Source organism: Sapajus apella, unplaced genomic scaffold (genome assembly GCF_009761245.1).
Source record: "Sapajus apella isolate SASKATOON/1434 unplaced genomic scaffold, GSC_monkey_1.0 scaffold24, whole genome shotgun sequence".
Classification (NCBI taxonomy): domain Eukaryota; kingdom Metazoa; phylum Chordata; class Mammalia; order Primates; family Cebidae; genus Sapajus; species Sapajus apella.
The window spans coordinates 7,794,838-7,811,916 of NW_022436964.1; the positions used below are offsets into that span (position 1 = coordinate 7,794,838).

Consider the following 17,079-nt stretch of genomic DNA (forward strand, 5'->3'; position numbering starts at 1 on the left):
AAAATAACATTTAAAATGTTGCAAGATGTGGAACCAAACTTTGCAACTGATCTTGTTTAATGCTGCTTAGTTACCTTTCCTTTAGTTAACGGGAAAGTGAGTTACTAAAACATGATGGAAAATTTTTGTGAGCAAAAATGATGCTGAAGCAATGTCTGTAATTACAAAAGTCTAGAAACAAGTTACATGTAAATTAGTACATAATTCTAAATGAATATTAGGCAGGAATTTATAAATTAAGATCTCCTTAGATTGACATGTAATAATGTTCAAAATATAGATCTCAAGTAAAAAAATTAAAAGTACATCATGGTATGTATAAGAGACTTTTATCTGCATTAAAATATGTGTCTGTCTACCTGTAGAGACACAGAATACTTCAAGAGGATATAAAGGAACCAAGTAAAAAAATGGGCTACCTCTTGGAAGGGAACAGAGTGACTAGTATCTGGGATGGAATGAAGTCTTGTGAAAGTTTTCCACTTGGTGTTACTTTTTAAATCAAAAAATTAAAATGGGGCTATATTTCAGAAACTGAGATTAAAACATTAAAAGTGAGTGCTTAGTAGTCACCTTGAACCAACACAATGCTTAGGTAACTTTACCTTTCAATATTGAACAAAACCATAGATTAACAACTCCTTTCTGGTTAGCTATAACTTCTCCCCACCACCCAGAGACTGCCATCTTACTAATGCACTTGCTCATTCCTTCCCTAGTTCAGCGACGACTCCTGCACACTTGCCACTCTTAGGCTATGCCACTGTGTATTTTTGCACATACCCCACCACTGTCTGTCTGAAGAAGTCGCTGTAGTATCCAACTAAAATTGTATCTGCTTCTACTTGTATATCCACTTATGTGAATCTATATGTATTCTAACAAACAGATACCACCAGAGGACTGCTGACTTCTAGGATAACCTAAAATTGTGTACTTCTTCAGAGAGGAGAAAGTTTACTTTTAAGAGGACAGCTTTATGGAATTTCTCCATCCATTTGAATTGGTTGAGACAAAAACTAAAATATTTATGTCTGTGCATGACTGTGTTTATCTGTATGCATGTACAAAGCTATGCATGAAATTTATGTAATGTTTAGGGAGTTAGGCTTGTGGAGCAAGAGGAGCCAAGAATCGGTGTGACTATATAGAACAAAAGGTGAGTAACAAATCTTTACCTCATGAGTGGCTGTCAGTTAACCCCTTATCGTATTACATAAGAGAAAGAAAGCAAGTTACCGTCTGGTTATCATCAGCATATCTGTTTTATTGATCATGACATGGGTAAAATATTTGTATTTTGCAAATCTTCCATTTTCCATGACCTAAAAGAAAAAAGTGAGAGACAATGAGAAAATTGATAATATTCCTATTGTAATGCAAACAATGCCTTATAATCCTCTAAAAACCATTTCTCAATGGGGGCAAACCATTAATATACAGAAAACTGATTTAACTATTTGCAAAATCATTGCTGTTTCCTTTTTAAAAGCATCTACTTGTACTACTTTATTTAAGATTACTCAGTTGCAGCAATGCCAATCTTTAATGCTAGACTTTTAGAAGCTAATGTTATCTCACAAAGTTTAAGTTCAATCTAATGAGGTATTTATTACAGTGAATACTGGAAAATATATTAGTATTTAATATTTATACAAAACCACAAGTAAATACTAACACATATCTAAACATATGCATCACATAAATTACTAATTAGTTTCTGCCTTGTCCTAGAAATTCTGTATACATCTTACAAACATGCTTTTCTTTGTCAATCTCACAACTCATTAAAAAAATAAGGAGCAGAGAGTTTCTGGACAAACAGGGACCTCAAGGTTTACTTAGCCTTTGCAACAATCTTTATTTTCAAGACTGTTGAAACACTGTCTATCCATGCATTGTCTGCTAACAACCATTTGCTTCAAAAAATGTAAATATAACCAGATGAAGAAAATAGTTATTTTAAATTATATTTTCAGTAATATTTGCTCTGAGGATGGAGTTACTTCAACTAAAGTATATAGCAGGCTAGCCTACTATTTTTACAGGCAAGGCAAGCAATGTAATTATGACTAAGAGCCTTCAAGAAGAGGCATGCTATGAATTTAGCCAAAATGTGAGAAATCATAAAGAAATTTCAAGAAAGGATATAAAAGTTTTAGAAAATTGTGTTCCATGAAGCTGTACCAAAAACCAAAAATTATTTAGCTTAGAAGAAAGCTACGAAGTGACTTCATGATAATCTTGGTATAGAAAGTTGATAGCTTTCATTTTTATCTGAGACAGAATTAAAAAAATAACTAAAATAGGATGAATCATACAGATTAACTGCATGGAAGAAGTTTCTAACTTCAACAATTATACAATACTGAAGAAGAAAATACTATTTAATGAAGCAGGTAGGGCAAATAGATGTAAATACTTTGTATTAGAAATGAAAAAGGGACCTAACTACAGATTCAGAAAAAATCAATATGAATTACAGTAGTTCCCCCTTATCTGCAGGGGGATATATTCCTAGACCTCCAGTGGGTGCCTGAAACCACAGATAGCACTGAACCCTATATATATATTCTATGACCTATGATAAAGGTTAATTTATAAATTAGGCACAGTAAGAGATTAACAACAACCAATAATAAAATAGAACAATTATACTGTAATAAAAGTTATGTGAAGGTTTATTTCTGTAATTTTCCATTTAATATTTTCAAACCATGGTTGGCCATGGGTAACTGAAACTGCAGAAAGCAACTGTGGATACAACAGGATCACCGTATTAGATAATTTATAAATTATGGAAATAATTTTGAAAACTTAGATGAAATGAACTATGTTTTAAGAAATATAAATTAAGAGGAATAAGCATCATGAGTAGAAATTATTTGCAGATGACAGTACATCTGGAAAATCCAAGCCCACAAAACCCAGTAATCAATTTGGAAATGGAAGAGAGAGAAATCCTGTTTACAAAATAAAAAATAAATATTTGCATGTAAGTTTAATAAATAATGGGCAGAACACAGGTGATAAAAGCCGTATCACTCTATTCAGGGGAGTAAAAGAAATTTTGAAAATGGAAATCCATGTCTTATTCTTGGATATAAAAATTTATGATAAGATGTTATTCACTCCCAATTTTTACACACACATGCATGCACGTGCCTGCGCACACGTGTGTGCACACACACACTTCATGTGATCTCAAGATGGTGGTTTTTGAAGCATGGGGTAAAAGGTAAGAATGATTTGTCAAAATTATACTAAAAAGAAAAATATGTAGTAATATCCAGTAAGAAGAATGATAAAAACTACTCTAGCAGAAATTAATACAATTTATAAAGTTGCAGTAGTGAAACAGTTTGAGGCTGGTAAAGTATATGCAGACATATCAAAGGAAGAATACAGATTACAGAAACTGGCCACTATGTATATAGGAAATTACAAAATCCTATCCCATTATGGAAATTCATTAAATCAAGACAGCACTTCGAGTTAGTAGGTAAATACATGCATTACCAAATAAATGGTATTTTAGGTAACTCACTGGCTAAAGCTGAATCCTTCACTCCTTATACCCAATAAATTCTAGATGGATCAGTAATTTAAGTGTACAAATTGACTATAAAAGCACTAGAAAAAGTAACATTTAATAATCAAAGCAGGAAAGGCCAAAATATAACAAAGTCCATAAAACACAACATTAAAAAAACTGTTAAATACACAGAACTTAACCACTACTGAATGGCAAAACGATAAGCAAATAAACAGTAGTAAAGCAAAATAGCACAAAAATCAAAGGACAAATTGTGAACATATTTGCCAATACAAAGATATAATTTCAAAATATAGATAATTCTAGCAATTTGAAGAAACCAATAGAAAAAAAATGAGTAAAGTAGTAGAAAAATGTGTGACGAATATGAACAGGTAGTTGAAAAAAACACAATATCCAACTGATAAACATGAGAAACTATTCACTATAACTCAAAATCAGGAAAATGCAAATCAATTAAACATACCCTTTGAGTCAGCAATTCCACTGCTAAAATTTATCTTATGCAAAAGTGTGCCAAAATATACATATAAGAATCTTCATAGCAATACTGTATTGAGTATACAATCTAAATATTAAGAGGGTATTGGTTAAATAAATTCATGTACAGCCATACAATGGAACACTATGAAGTCATTAAAAAGAAAAGTGAAGATCTGTGCATACTGATATAGAGAAATGTACAAGATATAGTAAACAAAAAGAAATTACAAAACAGAGGATATAGAAAGAAAAGAGGAAACACATACATGTACATATACTTGTATGTACATAAGAAATTTCTGGAAGTTATACATCAATCTATTAGCACTGATCTCTGGGGTTTTGAAGCATAACGGTGGAAGTAGAAGTTACCTTTTATTTTAATTTTTACACTCTTTTATTCTGTTTGAGTTTTTTGATATCTGAAAAGAAACTGGCTTAAAAAGGTTCATTTTCTTTAATTCCATGTGGCCAAGTTTAAAAATCAAGAATACAAATGTTGGCCTCCTCAAGAATATCATTGCTAACAGAATTCAAGAACCTACGTGAACCATTAATATATCACAACCTTCAAATAATGTAAAATCTGTGGTTTATTCCAAGTACTTAGCTTTTATTTCTACATTATACTAAGTTTGGGCATCGTCATTAAGGCTACCTGTCATCATTTTCTGCTTTTCAGACCCAACTTGAATCCAAGCAGTTAAACCAATATCAACAGTCACAACAGCATTTGTATAAATAAAAGCTAAAATATCCAAAGTAATTCATATAATGCTTTCCATCCAAAACCTTAAATGTAACACTTGAAAGACGAATGAGCTTTATGGTCACAGCAGTCTGCTTTGAAACATAAGCAACTGTATCCTTTGTTATTAGGGTGACTGTATTTGAATAAACATCAAAGATAACTCATTGCACAGCAAAATCTTGCTGGTCAGTCTCCATTACAAACATGGAAATATGGAATAACGTCATAAACAGAATCCAAAACCTTCAAACTGAATCCACAGAAGTATGGGAGAGAACATATAATAGCTTATTAGCCACTATCATCTTCCATCACACTGCAAAAAAGTCTACAAATGTCATGTTTTAGTCACAAATTCCTGCCAGACTTTATAAATGTACTACATATGAAGCTTTAGACTTCTCAAAACATCATTTCTTTTAGGAAAAAAACCCAGAATTTTAGAGCTGAAAAACTCCCATTGTTCATCCAAACCAAGCTCTTCCTTTTACACATGAAGAAACTGATGATCAGTAAGTGTCTAATGAATCTTATAAATCTAAATTTTCACAACCTTGTGTAATTAGGTAAAAGAACAGCTAAGTGACTTGCTTGGGGTTAGTTGCAAAACTGGGCTCAGAAAACTGGATTCTTCACTTCTAATTCCAGTGCACTTCACTACACCAAACAGATCATGATGTTTCCTCGTTGTGGTATCAGTCATACTTTCCCCATGGTACCTCAAGAAATGTCTTTGATATCCCTTGACACTGATAGTTGCCGAGGCAGGCTGCTAATTTTTTCCAGGTCAACAGTGTTCAAATAACTTAGTGTCAAAATCCTACCCTCCTCCAACCCAAACAGATGCCAGGTATAAATGGTTCTACCAAAATAATTTGTGATAGCCTTTAATACAACCGAAGAATTAGCAAAATCAGGGTTTAGGAATCATCATGTAGGGCCCTTACATAAAGAACAAGATTTGGCTGAAATATAAAGGAATTAACAATGCCAGGACTTCAGACATGTAACCTCATTTATGTACTTTAATGTTAAAGGAAAAACATTTTTTTGCCTTATTCAAAGTATATATGTAAATTACCTATTATAGTTTAAGAATCACTAAAAGAAATAAACATAGAAACACAATGGTAGCTGCATTCATTATATACAATTGTCAGAATCTATACATAATTAAAATGTGTGGTTATTGGTAAACAGGTCCTTTTGCATTTAGAAAAGATGAGTACATAAATCATACTTCACTAGACATAAATAAATTCAAATCAAATTAATGATACATTTGGGAACACAAAGAAAGTGGAACCAGAAGGATAGAGCCATGGTAACAGAGACATTTCTAACACTCTCAAGTCATCCAAATGTTACGAAGCAGAATTCCGTAATAAAAATACTTCTGAAAAATAATGCAAAATGGAAAAGATTAAAAATAGGAACAAATCACTAAAATAAAAGCCTTTAAGGCCTAACCAAAGAATGTGGTAATCAATAATGGGAAACATATTTAAAAAAATTGGTTAAAGGACAAGAACATGTTGTTTGGCAAACAAAAAAACAAAATCTAATCAGTATCTGACTCATTTGGAAAACAAGTGCTGCATAAAGGTATGAATGAGATTTTTAAAAAATATATAGCAAAAATGGGGGATTAAAAACATGAAATTTGGCTGGGCATGGTGGCTCACGCCTGTAATCCCAGCACTTTGGGAGGCTGAGGGGGGCGGATTGCCTGAGGTCAGGAGTTCGAGACCAGCCTGGCCAACATGGCAAAACCTCATCTCTACTAAAAATACAAAAAATTAGCTAGGTGTGGTGGCAGGCACCTGTAATCCTAGCTATTTGGGAGGCTGAGGCAGGGAGAATCACTTGAACCTGGGAGGCTGAGGATGCAGTGAGCTGAGATTGTGCTGTTGCACTCCAGTCTGGGCAACAGAGCAAGACTCGTGTCTCAAAAACAATCAAACAAAAATGAAATGCGTCTAGATGAAAGATAAAAGTGAATATTACCAAGCAAGAAAACATACTAGATCACAAATAAATGGTTTTATAGACTGACTGAGTGTTCAGGAGATGACTGGGAAAGAAGAAGGATTTATGAATAGATTCTACTCAAAATTTAAGCTCATTTCTAAAACCAACAAAATTCAGGAAGTTAATTGTAAAACGGTAAATACTGCCATTTTAAAACTATTTAAGAAATAAATTGTTCAAAACAATCTCATCTTTAGAGAAAACTTAGTCAATAAGTATAACCTCCTTAGAGTTATATGATGAATGTTTAAGGATAAAGAATATTTTACTAATTCACTTCAAACCTCAGACTTGAGTGCAATGGCCAGGAAAAAGAAGGTATTCAAGCAAGCTTCATAATTAAATACAGTAGAAATTAATTGCCTCAAAACTTAATGATTTCATGTTCTTGAATGAGACTAATTGTAAACAAGAGTAAAGAAGTGACATGTAGCTTACCTTGTGAGGTAAGTTGATTTTAAAAAAGTAAAATCTTAATCTTACTGATTATATCATCAAATCTGAAGACCAACCAGCACTTATTTTATTCCTCATATCTCCATCTTCTCCCATGCTAATAGGCTACCTTGACGGATCAGTAAAACCATAGGTATAGGCTATATTGACAGCTTAGACAGGGCAGGAAAGTTGAGCATAACCTCTGACATAAAATCAAATGAAAGAAACTACTATATCTTAAGAGATATGAATTGTTGTCATCAACTGATACAACCGAAAGCCTAAAGAAGGAAAAGAACTACAGTATGCTCATGAAATAGTTTTGTGTACTGACAACAGCAGACCATCAATTAACCTACTTAATATATTCTAGAAGGGCCAGAGTGGGTGAATCAAGGGTAATGTAGGTCCACAGCAACAAAAGTCTCACTAAAGCAGTTCAGCAGAACCTCTACTGGATCAACATTTATGGGTTCATGATACTATATATCCCTGAAAGCAGCAGTAACGTTTCTTTTGGAATACTGTATATTTCAGAGCAGTTCAAATCACTGAGGTTCTTTTTTTCCTTTCAAGGTTAATAGAATAATTAAATAGAACAGATTCTTTTATCTTGGCAAAGAGGAGAAAAATGAAATAATGTATATAATGACGACTAAGAACTTGTATAAACTGGTATTCATCTGGAATAAAAATATGACGAGCTACTATTAGGCACCAAGCTAATAATTACTGCGTAACTAATTTTATTATACTCCACCTTATTGTATTTCCCAGATACCGTTTTTTATAAATTGAAGGTTTATGGCAACTCTGCATCAAGCAAGTTTATAAGCACCATTTGTCAACAGCATGTGCTCATTTCGTGTCTCTATGTCACATTTTGGTAATTTCTTACAGTATTTCAAACTTTTACCATTATTTTATCTGTATGGTGATCTGTGATCAGTGATCTTTGATACCACTATTTTATAGTCCCTTTTGAGGTGCCATAAACTACACCCACAGAGAGTGAGCTTAATCTATAAATGTGTGTGTTCTGACTGCCCACTGACTGGACGTTTCCCAAACCCTCTCCCTCTCCTTGAGCCTCCCTATTACCTGAGAAACAACAATATTGAAATTGGTCCAATTAACAGCCTTACAATGACTTCTAAGTGTTGAAGGGAAAAGAAGAGTTATAGGTCCATCACTTTACATCAAAAGCTAGAAACAACCAAGCTTAGTGAGAAAGGTTATGTCAAAAGCTGAGGTAGGCTGAAAGCTAGGCCTCTTATACCAAAAAGCTAAGTGTGAATGCATAGGGAAAGTTCTTGAAGGAAAGTAAAATACAAGTGCTACTCCAGTGAACACACAAATTATAAGAAAGCAAAAGAGCCTGATTGCTGATATGGAGAAGGATTTAGTGGTCTGGATAGAAGATCAAATCAGCCACATTTCTTCAAGCCAAAGCCTAATCCAGAGCAAGGCCCTAACTCTCTTCACTTATATGAAGGCTGAGAGAGGTGGGGAAGCTGCAGAAGAAAAGTTGAAGCCAGCAGGTTAGTTCATGAGGTTTAAGGAAAGAAATTCATCTCCATAACATAAAAGCACAAGGTGAAGCAGAAAGTGCTGATGGAGAAGCTGCAGCAAGTTACCCAGAAGATCTAGCTAAGATCACTGATGACAGTGGCTACATGAAACAACTGATTTTCAATATAGATGAGACAGAATTCTAATGGAAGATGCTATTCAGGACTTTCATAGCTAGAGAGAAGTTAATGCCCGGCTTTAAAGCTTCAAAGGACAGTCAGATTCTCTTGTTAGGGGCCAGTGCAGCTGGTGACTTTATTTATTTTCTTTAAAGACATGGTCTTGCTATGTTACCCAATATGGACTCGAACTTCTGGGCTCAAGAGATCCTCTTGCCTCAGCCTCCCAAATAGCTGGGTCAACAGGCTGGGGCCACCATGCCTGCTGCAGCTGGTGATTTTAAGTTGAAGCTAATGCTCCATTCCAAAAATCTTAGGGCCCCGGCCAGGTGCAGTGGCTCACATGTGTAATTCCAGCACTTTGGGAGGCCAAGGCGGGTAGATCACTTGAGCACAAGAGTTCAAAACTAGCTTTGGGCAACATGTTGAAATCCTGTCTCTACAAAAAAAAAAAAAAGCCGGATGTGGTAGCACATGCCTGTAGTCTCAGCTACTCAAGAGGCTGAGGTGGGAGTATTGATTAAGCCTGGGAGTTTGATGCTGCAGTAATCCAAGACCATGTCACTGCACTCCAGCCTGGGCGACAAAGCAAGACTCTAAATTAAAACAAACAAAAAAAGGCCAGGTGTGGTGGCTCACGCCTGTAATCCCCCAGCACTTTGGGAAGCCAAGATGGGTGGATCATCTGAGGTCAAGAGTTCATGACCAGCCTGGCCAACATGGTGAAACCCCATCCATACTAAAAATACAGAAATTAGCTGGGTGTGGTGGTAGGCACCTGTAATTCCAGATACTTAGGAGGCTGAGGCAGGAGAATCGCTTGGACCCAGGGGGCAGAGGTTGCAGGGAGCCAAGATGCCAACATTGCGCCATTGCACTCCAACTGGGTAACAGAGTGAGACTCTGTCTCAAAAAAAAAAAAAAAAAAGAAAAAGAAAAAATGAAAAAATCCTAGGGTCCTTAAGAATTACACTAAAGCTACTCTGCCTATGCTGTATAAATGGAACAACAAAGCCCAGATGACAGCACATTTCTTTACAGCATGATTTACTAAATATTTTAAGCCCACTGTTGAGACCTACCACTCAGGAAAGTATTACTGCTCATTGACTATGCACCTAGTCATTCAAGAGGTCTGATGGAGATGTACAAGATTAATGTCATTTTCATGCCTGCTAATACAACCATCCATTCTACGACACCCATGGATCAAACAGTAATTTCAACTTTCAAGCCTTATTATTTAAGAAATACATTTTGTAAGGCTATAGCTGCCATGGGGAGAGCTTCTTCTGATGGATCTGGTCAAAGTAAATTGAACACTTATAAAAATGATTCACTATTTTAGGTGCCATTAAAAAGTCTATGATTCACAAGAGGTAATCAAAATATCAATAGGAGTTTGAAAAATGTTGATTCCAATCCTCATGGATGACTTTGAGGGTTCAAGACTTCAGTGGAGGAAGTAATTGCAGATATGGTGCAAATAGTAAGGGGATTAGAAGGAACATGAAGTTGTAACTGAATTGTTACAATCTTATAAAATTTGAACAAATGAGAAATTGCTTTTCATGGATGAGCAAAGAAAATGGTTTCTTGAGATGAAATCTATTCTTGGGGAAGATTCTATGATTGTTTAAATTATAACAAAGAATTTATATTATTCCATAAAAATAACTGATAAAGCAGCGGAAGGGTTTGAGAGGACAGACTCCAATTTTGAAAGAAGTTCTATTGTGGGTAAAATGTTACCAAATAGCATCACATAGTACAGAGAAATCTTTCACGAAAGGAAGAGTCAATCAATGTGGCAAACTTCATCTTAAGATATCACCAAAGCTACCCCAAACTTCAGCAATTGTACTATCCCGATCAGTCAACAACCATCAACATCAGGCATGCAAAAAGAGGGACTCAATGAATGTTCAGATGATCGTCAGGATTTTTTAATTTTTTTAGCAATTATGTATTTTTAAATTAAGGTATATATATTGTCTTTAAAGACATAATATTATTGCATACCTACACTACAAACATAATTTTTATATGCACCAAAGAACAATTATATTCATGTGACTTGCGTTGTTGCCATATTCACTATATTGTGGTGGTCTGGAACTGAACCTGCAATATTTCTGAGGTATGGCTGTACATACATCACCTTATTTGTTCTAATTCTAGCAACACCACCAAGATAGGTACTAAAATTATCTCTATTTTGCAACCTGGAAACTGAGGTCAAATAAGCATAATAAAAAATAATAAATCTAGTAAAATAAAAAGGCTAGAATTGAACTCAGGTTTACTTGGCTCCAGAACCCAGGCCCTTAGCTACAGGGTTGGGCTGTATCTCAAAATAATTTTTATTTATTTATTTATATATATTTTATTTTTGAGATGGAGTCTCACTCTGTCACCAGGCTGGAGTGCAGTGGCACAATCTCGGCTCACTGCAACCTCCACCTCCCGGGTTCAACTGATTCTCCTGCCTCAGCCTCCCAAGTAGCTGGGGCTACAGGCTCGTGCCACCACGCCCAGCTAATTTTTGTATTTTTAGTAGAGACAGGGTTTCACCATGTTGGCAGGATGGTCTCGATCTCTTGACCCCATGATGTGCCCACTTCGGCCTCCCAAAGTGCTGGGATTACAGGCTTGAGCCACTGTGCCCGGCCAAAATAATTTTTATTAACAAAATGACTTAGCACAGCAGAACTATATGTATTCCAACAGACTCAGTGGGAGCTTATTTTAACAGTTCATTGGTATATGGATTTAGATATCTCACAAACTGTATCATGTCTCTTACAATGCTTCAAGCTCATGTAATACCTAGGGATCATTATCTCTGTGGAAGATGGGTAGTATCTTAGGTGTCTTCAATTCCTAATGTTCCTTAGAGCCTTGCATATAGCAGCTAAACACAAATAGGAATGAGACTGTGAAGATCTGGCATTACAGGGTTGGCCTCTAATGTGGCATGTGTTTTATGCTGAATCACCAGAACAATAAAGCTCACTCCCATGATGAGCTCATGAGAGATGAGCAGGAATTTTGAATACTCTCTTCAGGGCTGTAACTCTATTATCTACAAGTGTCTGAATACATAATGAAGAGAAGTTTGACAAAAACGTGTAGAACCAATGAATACATGGCATTCTTTTCTTTGTATTCATATAAACTATGCTACCAAATAAAGCCAGCAAAAATTCAATTATATATATATATATATATATATAGTCATATATTTTATTCTTTTGGCAACTTATTCTAGAAAGATTAACTGTACATGAAATGTTCAGTCTCCCATATCTGTATTCCAACAGTGCATCTTCATAAAATCTCTAACTCAAATTACTTTAGACTTTAAGTATCACAGAAATGTCTAAATGTGTATTTCTTTAGAGTGCTTCTGTAGGCTTCTTTACAGTGATAGGTTTTCACCAAAAAATTACCATTACAATTCATTAGCATCATCATTAGAGGTGACTAGGATATTAATTTCATTTGAATTTTAAACTAAAGATTCTTAACTGACAAAAACAAAACACCAAAAAACAGGGTGCTTCCTTTAATAGATGGCATTACATTTTGTTTTCAGAGGAGTGAAAGAGGCCTCTAATCTGATTTGGCATGACAATTGTTTCATCTGGTAAGTGAAAGTGTCCTTTCGCAGGATATTTGGCCAGAAAAAATGGATTTTTCATAACATATACTAGTTTTCTAACTATGTTATTGTTACAGCATGCACGTACACACACACAAATATTTCTGAATGAGCTTTACTAAACTCACCTTATGCTGAGAATCTTTGTGTCTATCCAAGGTAACTAGGAAAGTTACTAGGCAGAGTTCTATCACATCAGCAGAGAAATCATGAGTTGAGTCCTGTATCAGAATTTAGCAACTTTAGCTTAATTAAGGACTGAAGACCTTCTAGCTAATACTGTACTTTTAGCTGTACTGACAGATTTTTGGTTAAAAAGTGGGTAAGATTCAAATTGAGCCTACCTGGGCTTCACATTTGAGGATTTCTTTTAATGTTATAATGTATTTAATTTTCTATTATAGTAGCATTTATAGTTTCTTAATATATTTACAAATTTAAGAGATGCAATGATGACAAACTGAAAGATCTAGAAATCGAATTAGTCTAATTTAAGTTACTGAATTTAAAAAGTTAATTAGGAAAGGTGCAGTGGCTCATGCCTATAATCCCAGCTACTTGGGAGGCTGAGGTGGAAGCATCGCTTGAGCCTGAGTTCAAGGCTGCAGTGAGCTACGACTGCACCACTGCACTCTTGGGCGAGAGAGTAAGACCTTGTCTCAACAACAAATAACAACAACAACAACAACAACAAAAAGAGATGGGCGAGTGTTGGGGATGAATAAATTTTACACTTGAGATGAAAGAAAAAACCTGAATCTCCACCAAGTGGAATCATCACCACCAGAGGAAGAAGAACATATTTGTTTCAAAATCTTATTCAAAAAGTATTTTTATATAATACTGGAAGGTTCTAAGTGGGGTTAGTTACTCTACTCTATTTTGGACTCTACTGGTCCAAAATAAAGTTAGTGGTACACACTATTAAATGTTCAATATTTGGGCTTTTGAAAATAATGTGACAAAGTCTCTCCAAGAGATTCCTTGCTAAACTAGTAAGGTATGATAATTGTATCCACAGATCCATGGAAATCTTTTCCATGGTATCTGCTTTATTTGAGATGCTAAGAATTCTAATTTGCCTGGATAACACAATTTGGCCCTCTTCAGTTTTCTCATCCCATTCAGAAGTACCCTTCTGGAGAGGAAGAGTTACAAAATGAAGAGTTTAGTCCAATAGCCTTTGTCTCCTAGTTCTTGTCCACTTACTCAAATTTTCATGGTGATCTGATTCCTACAGTAAGCCCTTTCTTCCAGAGTAGTAGTAATTCTCCTCCTGAAGTAAAGGGAAAGACCACGTCGGCTGAAGGTAGTTATCTTCCAACTGCTATTAAGGCAGTGCTTGAAGCTAATTATAAACATCTGTAATTTCTGAAAGAAAAGAAATATGCAAGACACAAAAACAGCCTCCCATCTATAACAACTTACATGACAGCAGTAATACTATCTCCGTAAAAGATTCAAGGACAACACAGAATTCAAAAATACCTGAAATGTTTAAGAACATACTATGCTACACCCACAAGACAACAACTCAGCTGTCAACATTCAGACATAACGAAGGACCCAGGAATCACACACACACACATCCACGCACACACATTTTAAAAGATTTATTTACTTAAAAGGAAGAAATGTTTTTTAAAAAGTATAGAGTCATCAAAAGGTAGAAATGTTTAATGAAAATGAGAAAAAGTTTCTATATCAGGTATAAAAATGAAAAGCCCAGAGCAATGGATCACATCTGAAATCCCAACACTTGTGAGGCTGAAGTGGTAAGGGTAGCTTGAGCTCAGGAGTTCATCAGCCTGGGCAACATAGCAAGTCTCTACAAAAACTTAAAAAAATTAGCCTGGCATAGTGGTGCATATCAGTAGTCCCAGCTACTTAGGAGGGTGAGGCAGAAGGATTGTCTGGGCCCAGAGTTCAAGGATACAGTGAGCTTATTCAAGCCACTGCACTCCAACATGGGCAACAGAGTGAAACTCTGTCTCAAAAAAAAAAAAAAAAAAAGAGTTATGCTGGCTCTTTATGTGCTCCATACATAAAGACTAGGTTTCCCAGTTGGGGATATTTCTATGAGTGGTATGCTTTTTTAATCTTTAGAAGTTAATAATGCTACTTATAAAAATATGTAACAAAACATAAAATGGCAATTTATACTTTTGGGCTATAACCAGGTGAATAAAAACTTAAAAATAAATGGTGGGGAGACAGGAGCATACTTTAGTGTACAAAATAATCTAGGGTAATTTTTGAAAAATTTCATATCTTTATAAAATACTAAACTTGTCAGCTGAGAATCAATGTCAGCAAATGGATTCACAGGAGGTTTTTAGCTTTTTCCATGGAAATGCAGGTATGTAAAATTTTTAATTCATAGAAATTCCGAGTTTTATTGAATATACTCAGAAAACCTTTGTAGACATAATGTAGTTAACAGGTTACTGACAAATAATAATTTACAGTAGAAAAATATAACATGGCCAGTTAAGACAAATTGAATATAGTTAGCTAAATCTCTATCCTGATTATGTTTTTAAAAAGCAAAAATAATGCCTATAATATTTTCAGTGCTCACATATTTAAGGATCTCTAAGATTCAGAAGAATGGCATAATGCAATTCAGTAGAAATCTTCACAATTTCATTGCTTAAAACATGTGTAAGCAATGAAGAAGATTCATGAAAGGCCAGTTTTATAACACTGTTAAACGTGTTTTAAAATTGATATTTGGAGGTACATTGTTGCTATATATTGGTTGATATGGAATAACTGCTAAATAAATTTATACTTATTGAGAATGATACATATTCTGCCACATTAAAACCAGACAATAAATCCCTATGAAAATCATAAATTATTCTAATTAGTTCTCTTAACACAGACCTATTTGAAATTATTTTACTTTCCTTTGATGCAGAACTTTCTGTGTTTTGTATAATGCCAGCTGTACTCACTGTACTTCATGAACTCACCAATTCATTCACTAATATTGATGATTAAATTAAGTATAAGCATTTTTAATTGATCTCCATTTATTCCAAAGGTGCTAGAATAAAACTAACATTTTTACATATCCATAATTATTATTGGAGCTAAATAATCTGTGTGTACAGTTAACATCACCTGATTTAGATCCATAAGACCCTTCACTATTTTGCACGGAAATCTAAAAAATAAAAAGCTGAAGTTTGAATATGCAGTAGAAAATACTCAATAACAGTTGGGGTGGTGGTTTCTGGTCCTTCTCCCATCACCATAGGAAAGCTGAATGCAAAATTTCATTATAAGACTTAAATCAGACAAAATAGTAGCTACTACATCAGTCATTTGTAATCCTGAGACACAGAAACAAGAGTATTTTTCATATTGAATATTGATGTCTTAGTCATAGGTATGCAATGGCTCCAGCTGTACATTTAAATAACATTAACTTAAAATTAACATTCAACACTGCATCAGTGATATGTGTTTTAAATAGTTTCAAAAGCTAAAACGTATAAAATTCTGATTATTTTAAATATAGAAATTAAAATTTACTTGACTTCCTTTCTATAATATTGAAAGTTGGCAATATTAGTCTGAGTTTACATTTGTTTTATCTATATCCAATGTGAATACCAATTAATTTCATTTACAGGCTCAGATTATCTGTCCATGGTTATGAGTGTCCAAAATTACAGAATTTTTATAAATTTTTCTTCTTGCCAGTTTTCAATGTTATTCAAGTGTCAGGTAAACACAAAGGAAAATAAAGAATCTTTAGGTAATCACTCCCATAAGGAAGAGAGCCTCCCTTTCCATTTTCTATACATAAGCAATGATAATGCAGAAATCTGGAACATAAATAAGTTAAAGCATATGGAAAGGTAATGGTGTTACATAATTTTCAAACAGCTTTCTCACTAGATTTTCCTGTTAGATACCACCATTTTAAAAGTTCTAGTTAATTATAGAGCCACTGATAAACAAGAGTGCATCTTATTAAAACCCAAAATATAAATCCATTTTCTATAGATTTGATAAGAAATAAGAATATATTTTTGTCTAGATCTTCTATCTCCATCAAGAGAACAATGGTGTAAAACAAAAGAACAATTCTGTCTTGAAATTTTCGCTAGTAAAAGCAAAAAAAAAAAAAATTTTTTTTAAAAACTGGAACACATTAACACTTGTCCTCAAAGAGGCTTGAAAAGATAATTTCACTGTGGCAGAAAAACAAGGGCAATTATACTGTAAAAGAGCACATTTTATCTCCAAGGGCTAAAATCTGAAGAATGATGAAACTCTAAGACCACATGAGCAATGTTTACTAGTTACTAGAATATTATTTAAAATCTTTTTACTGTTAAAGCGATTTTAAATAAATGTAATCCTACCTCCAATTTTCTTTTAATGAAAATGGTAAGTCACTGCTAAGATAACCAGAACCTTTGCTTCCAATAAATTCTTAAGGAATGAA

At 34.3% G+C, this 17,079-nt stretch overlaps 1 protein-coding gene across 1 annotated transcript in view; it reads right to left on the minus strand.

Moving 5' to 3' along the window:
- The window catches only part of VPS13A (vacuolar protein sorting 13 homolog A), a 242,787-nt gene that overhangs the window by 16,359 nt on the left and 209,349 nt on the right, over window positions 1–17,079 (minus strand). The window contains exon 69 of the mRNA XM_032290653.1: window positions 1,240–1,325. Within this exon, the coding sequence (XP_032146544.1) occupies window positions 1,240–1,325 (86 nt within the window). The remainder of the gene's footprint in view (window positions 1–1,239; window positions 1,326–17,079) is intronic.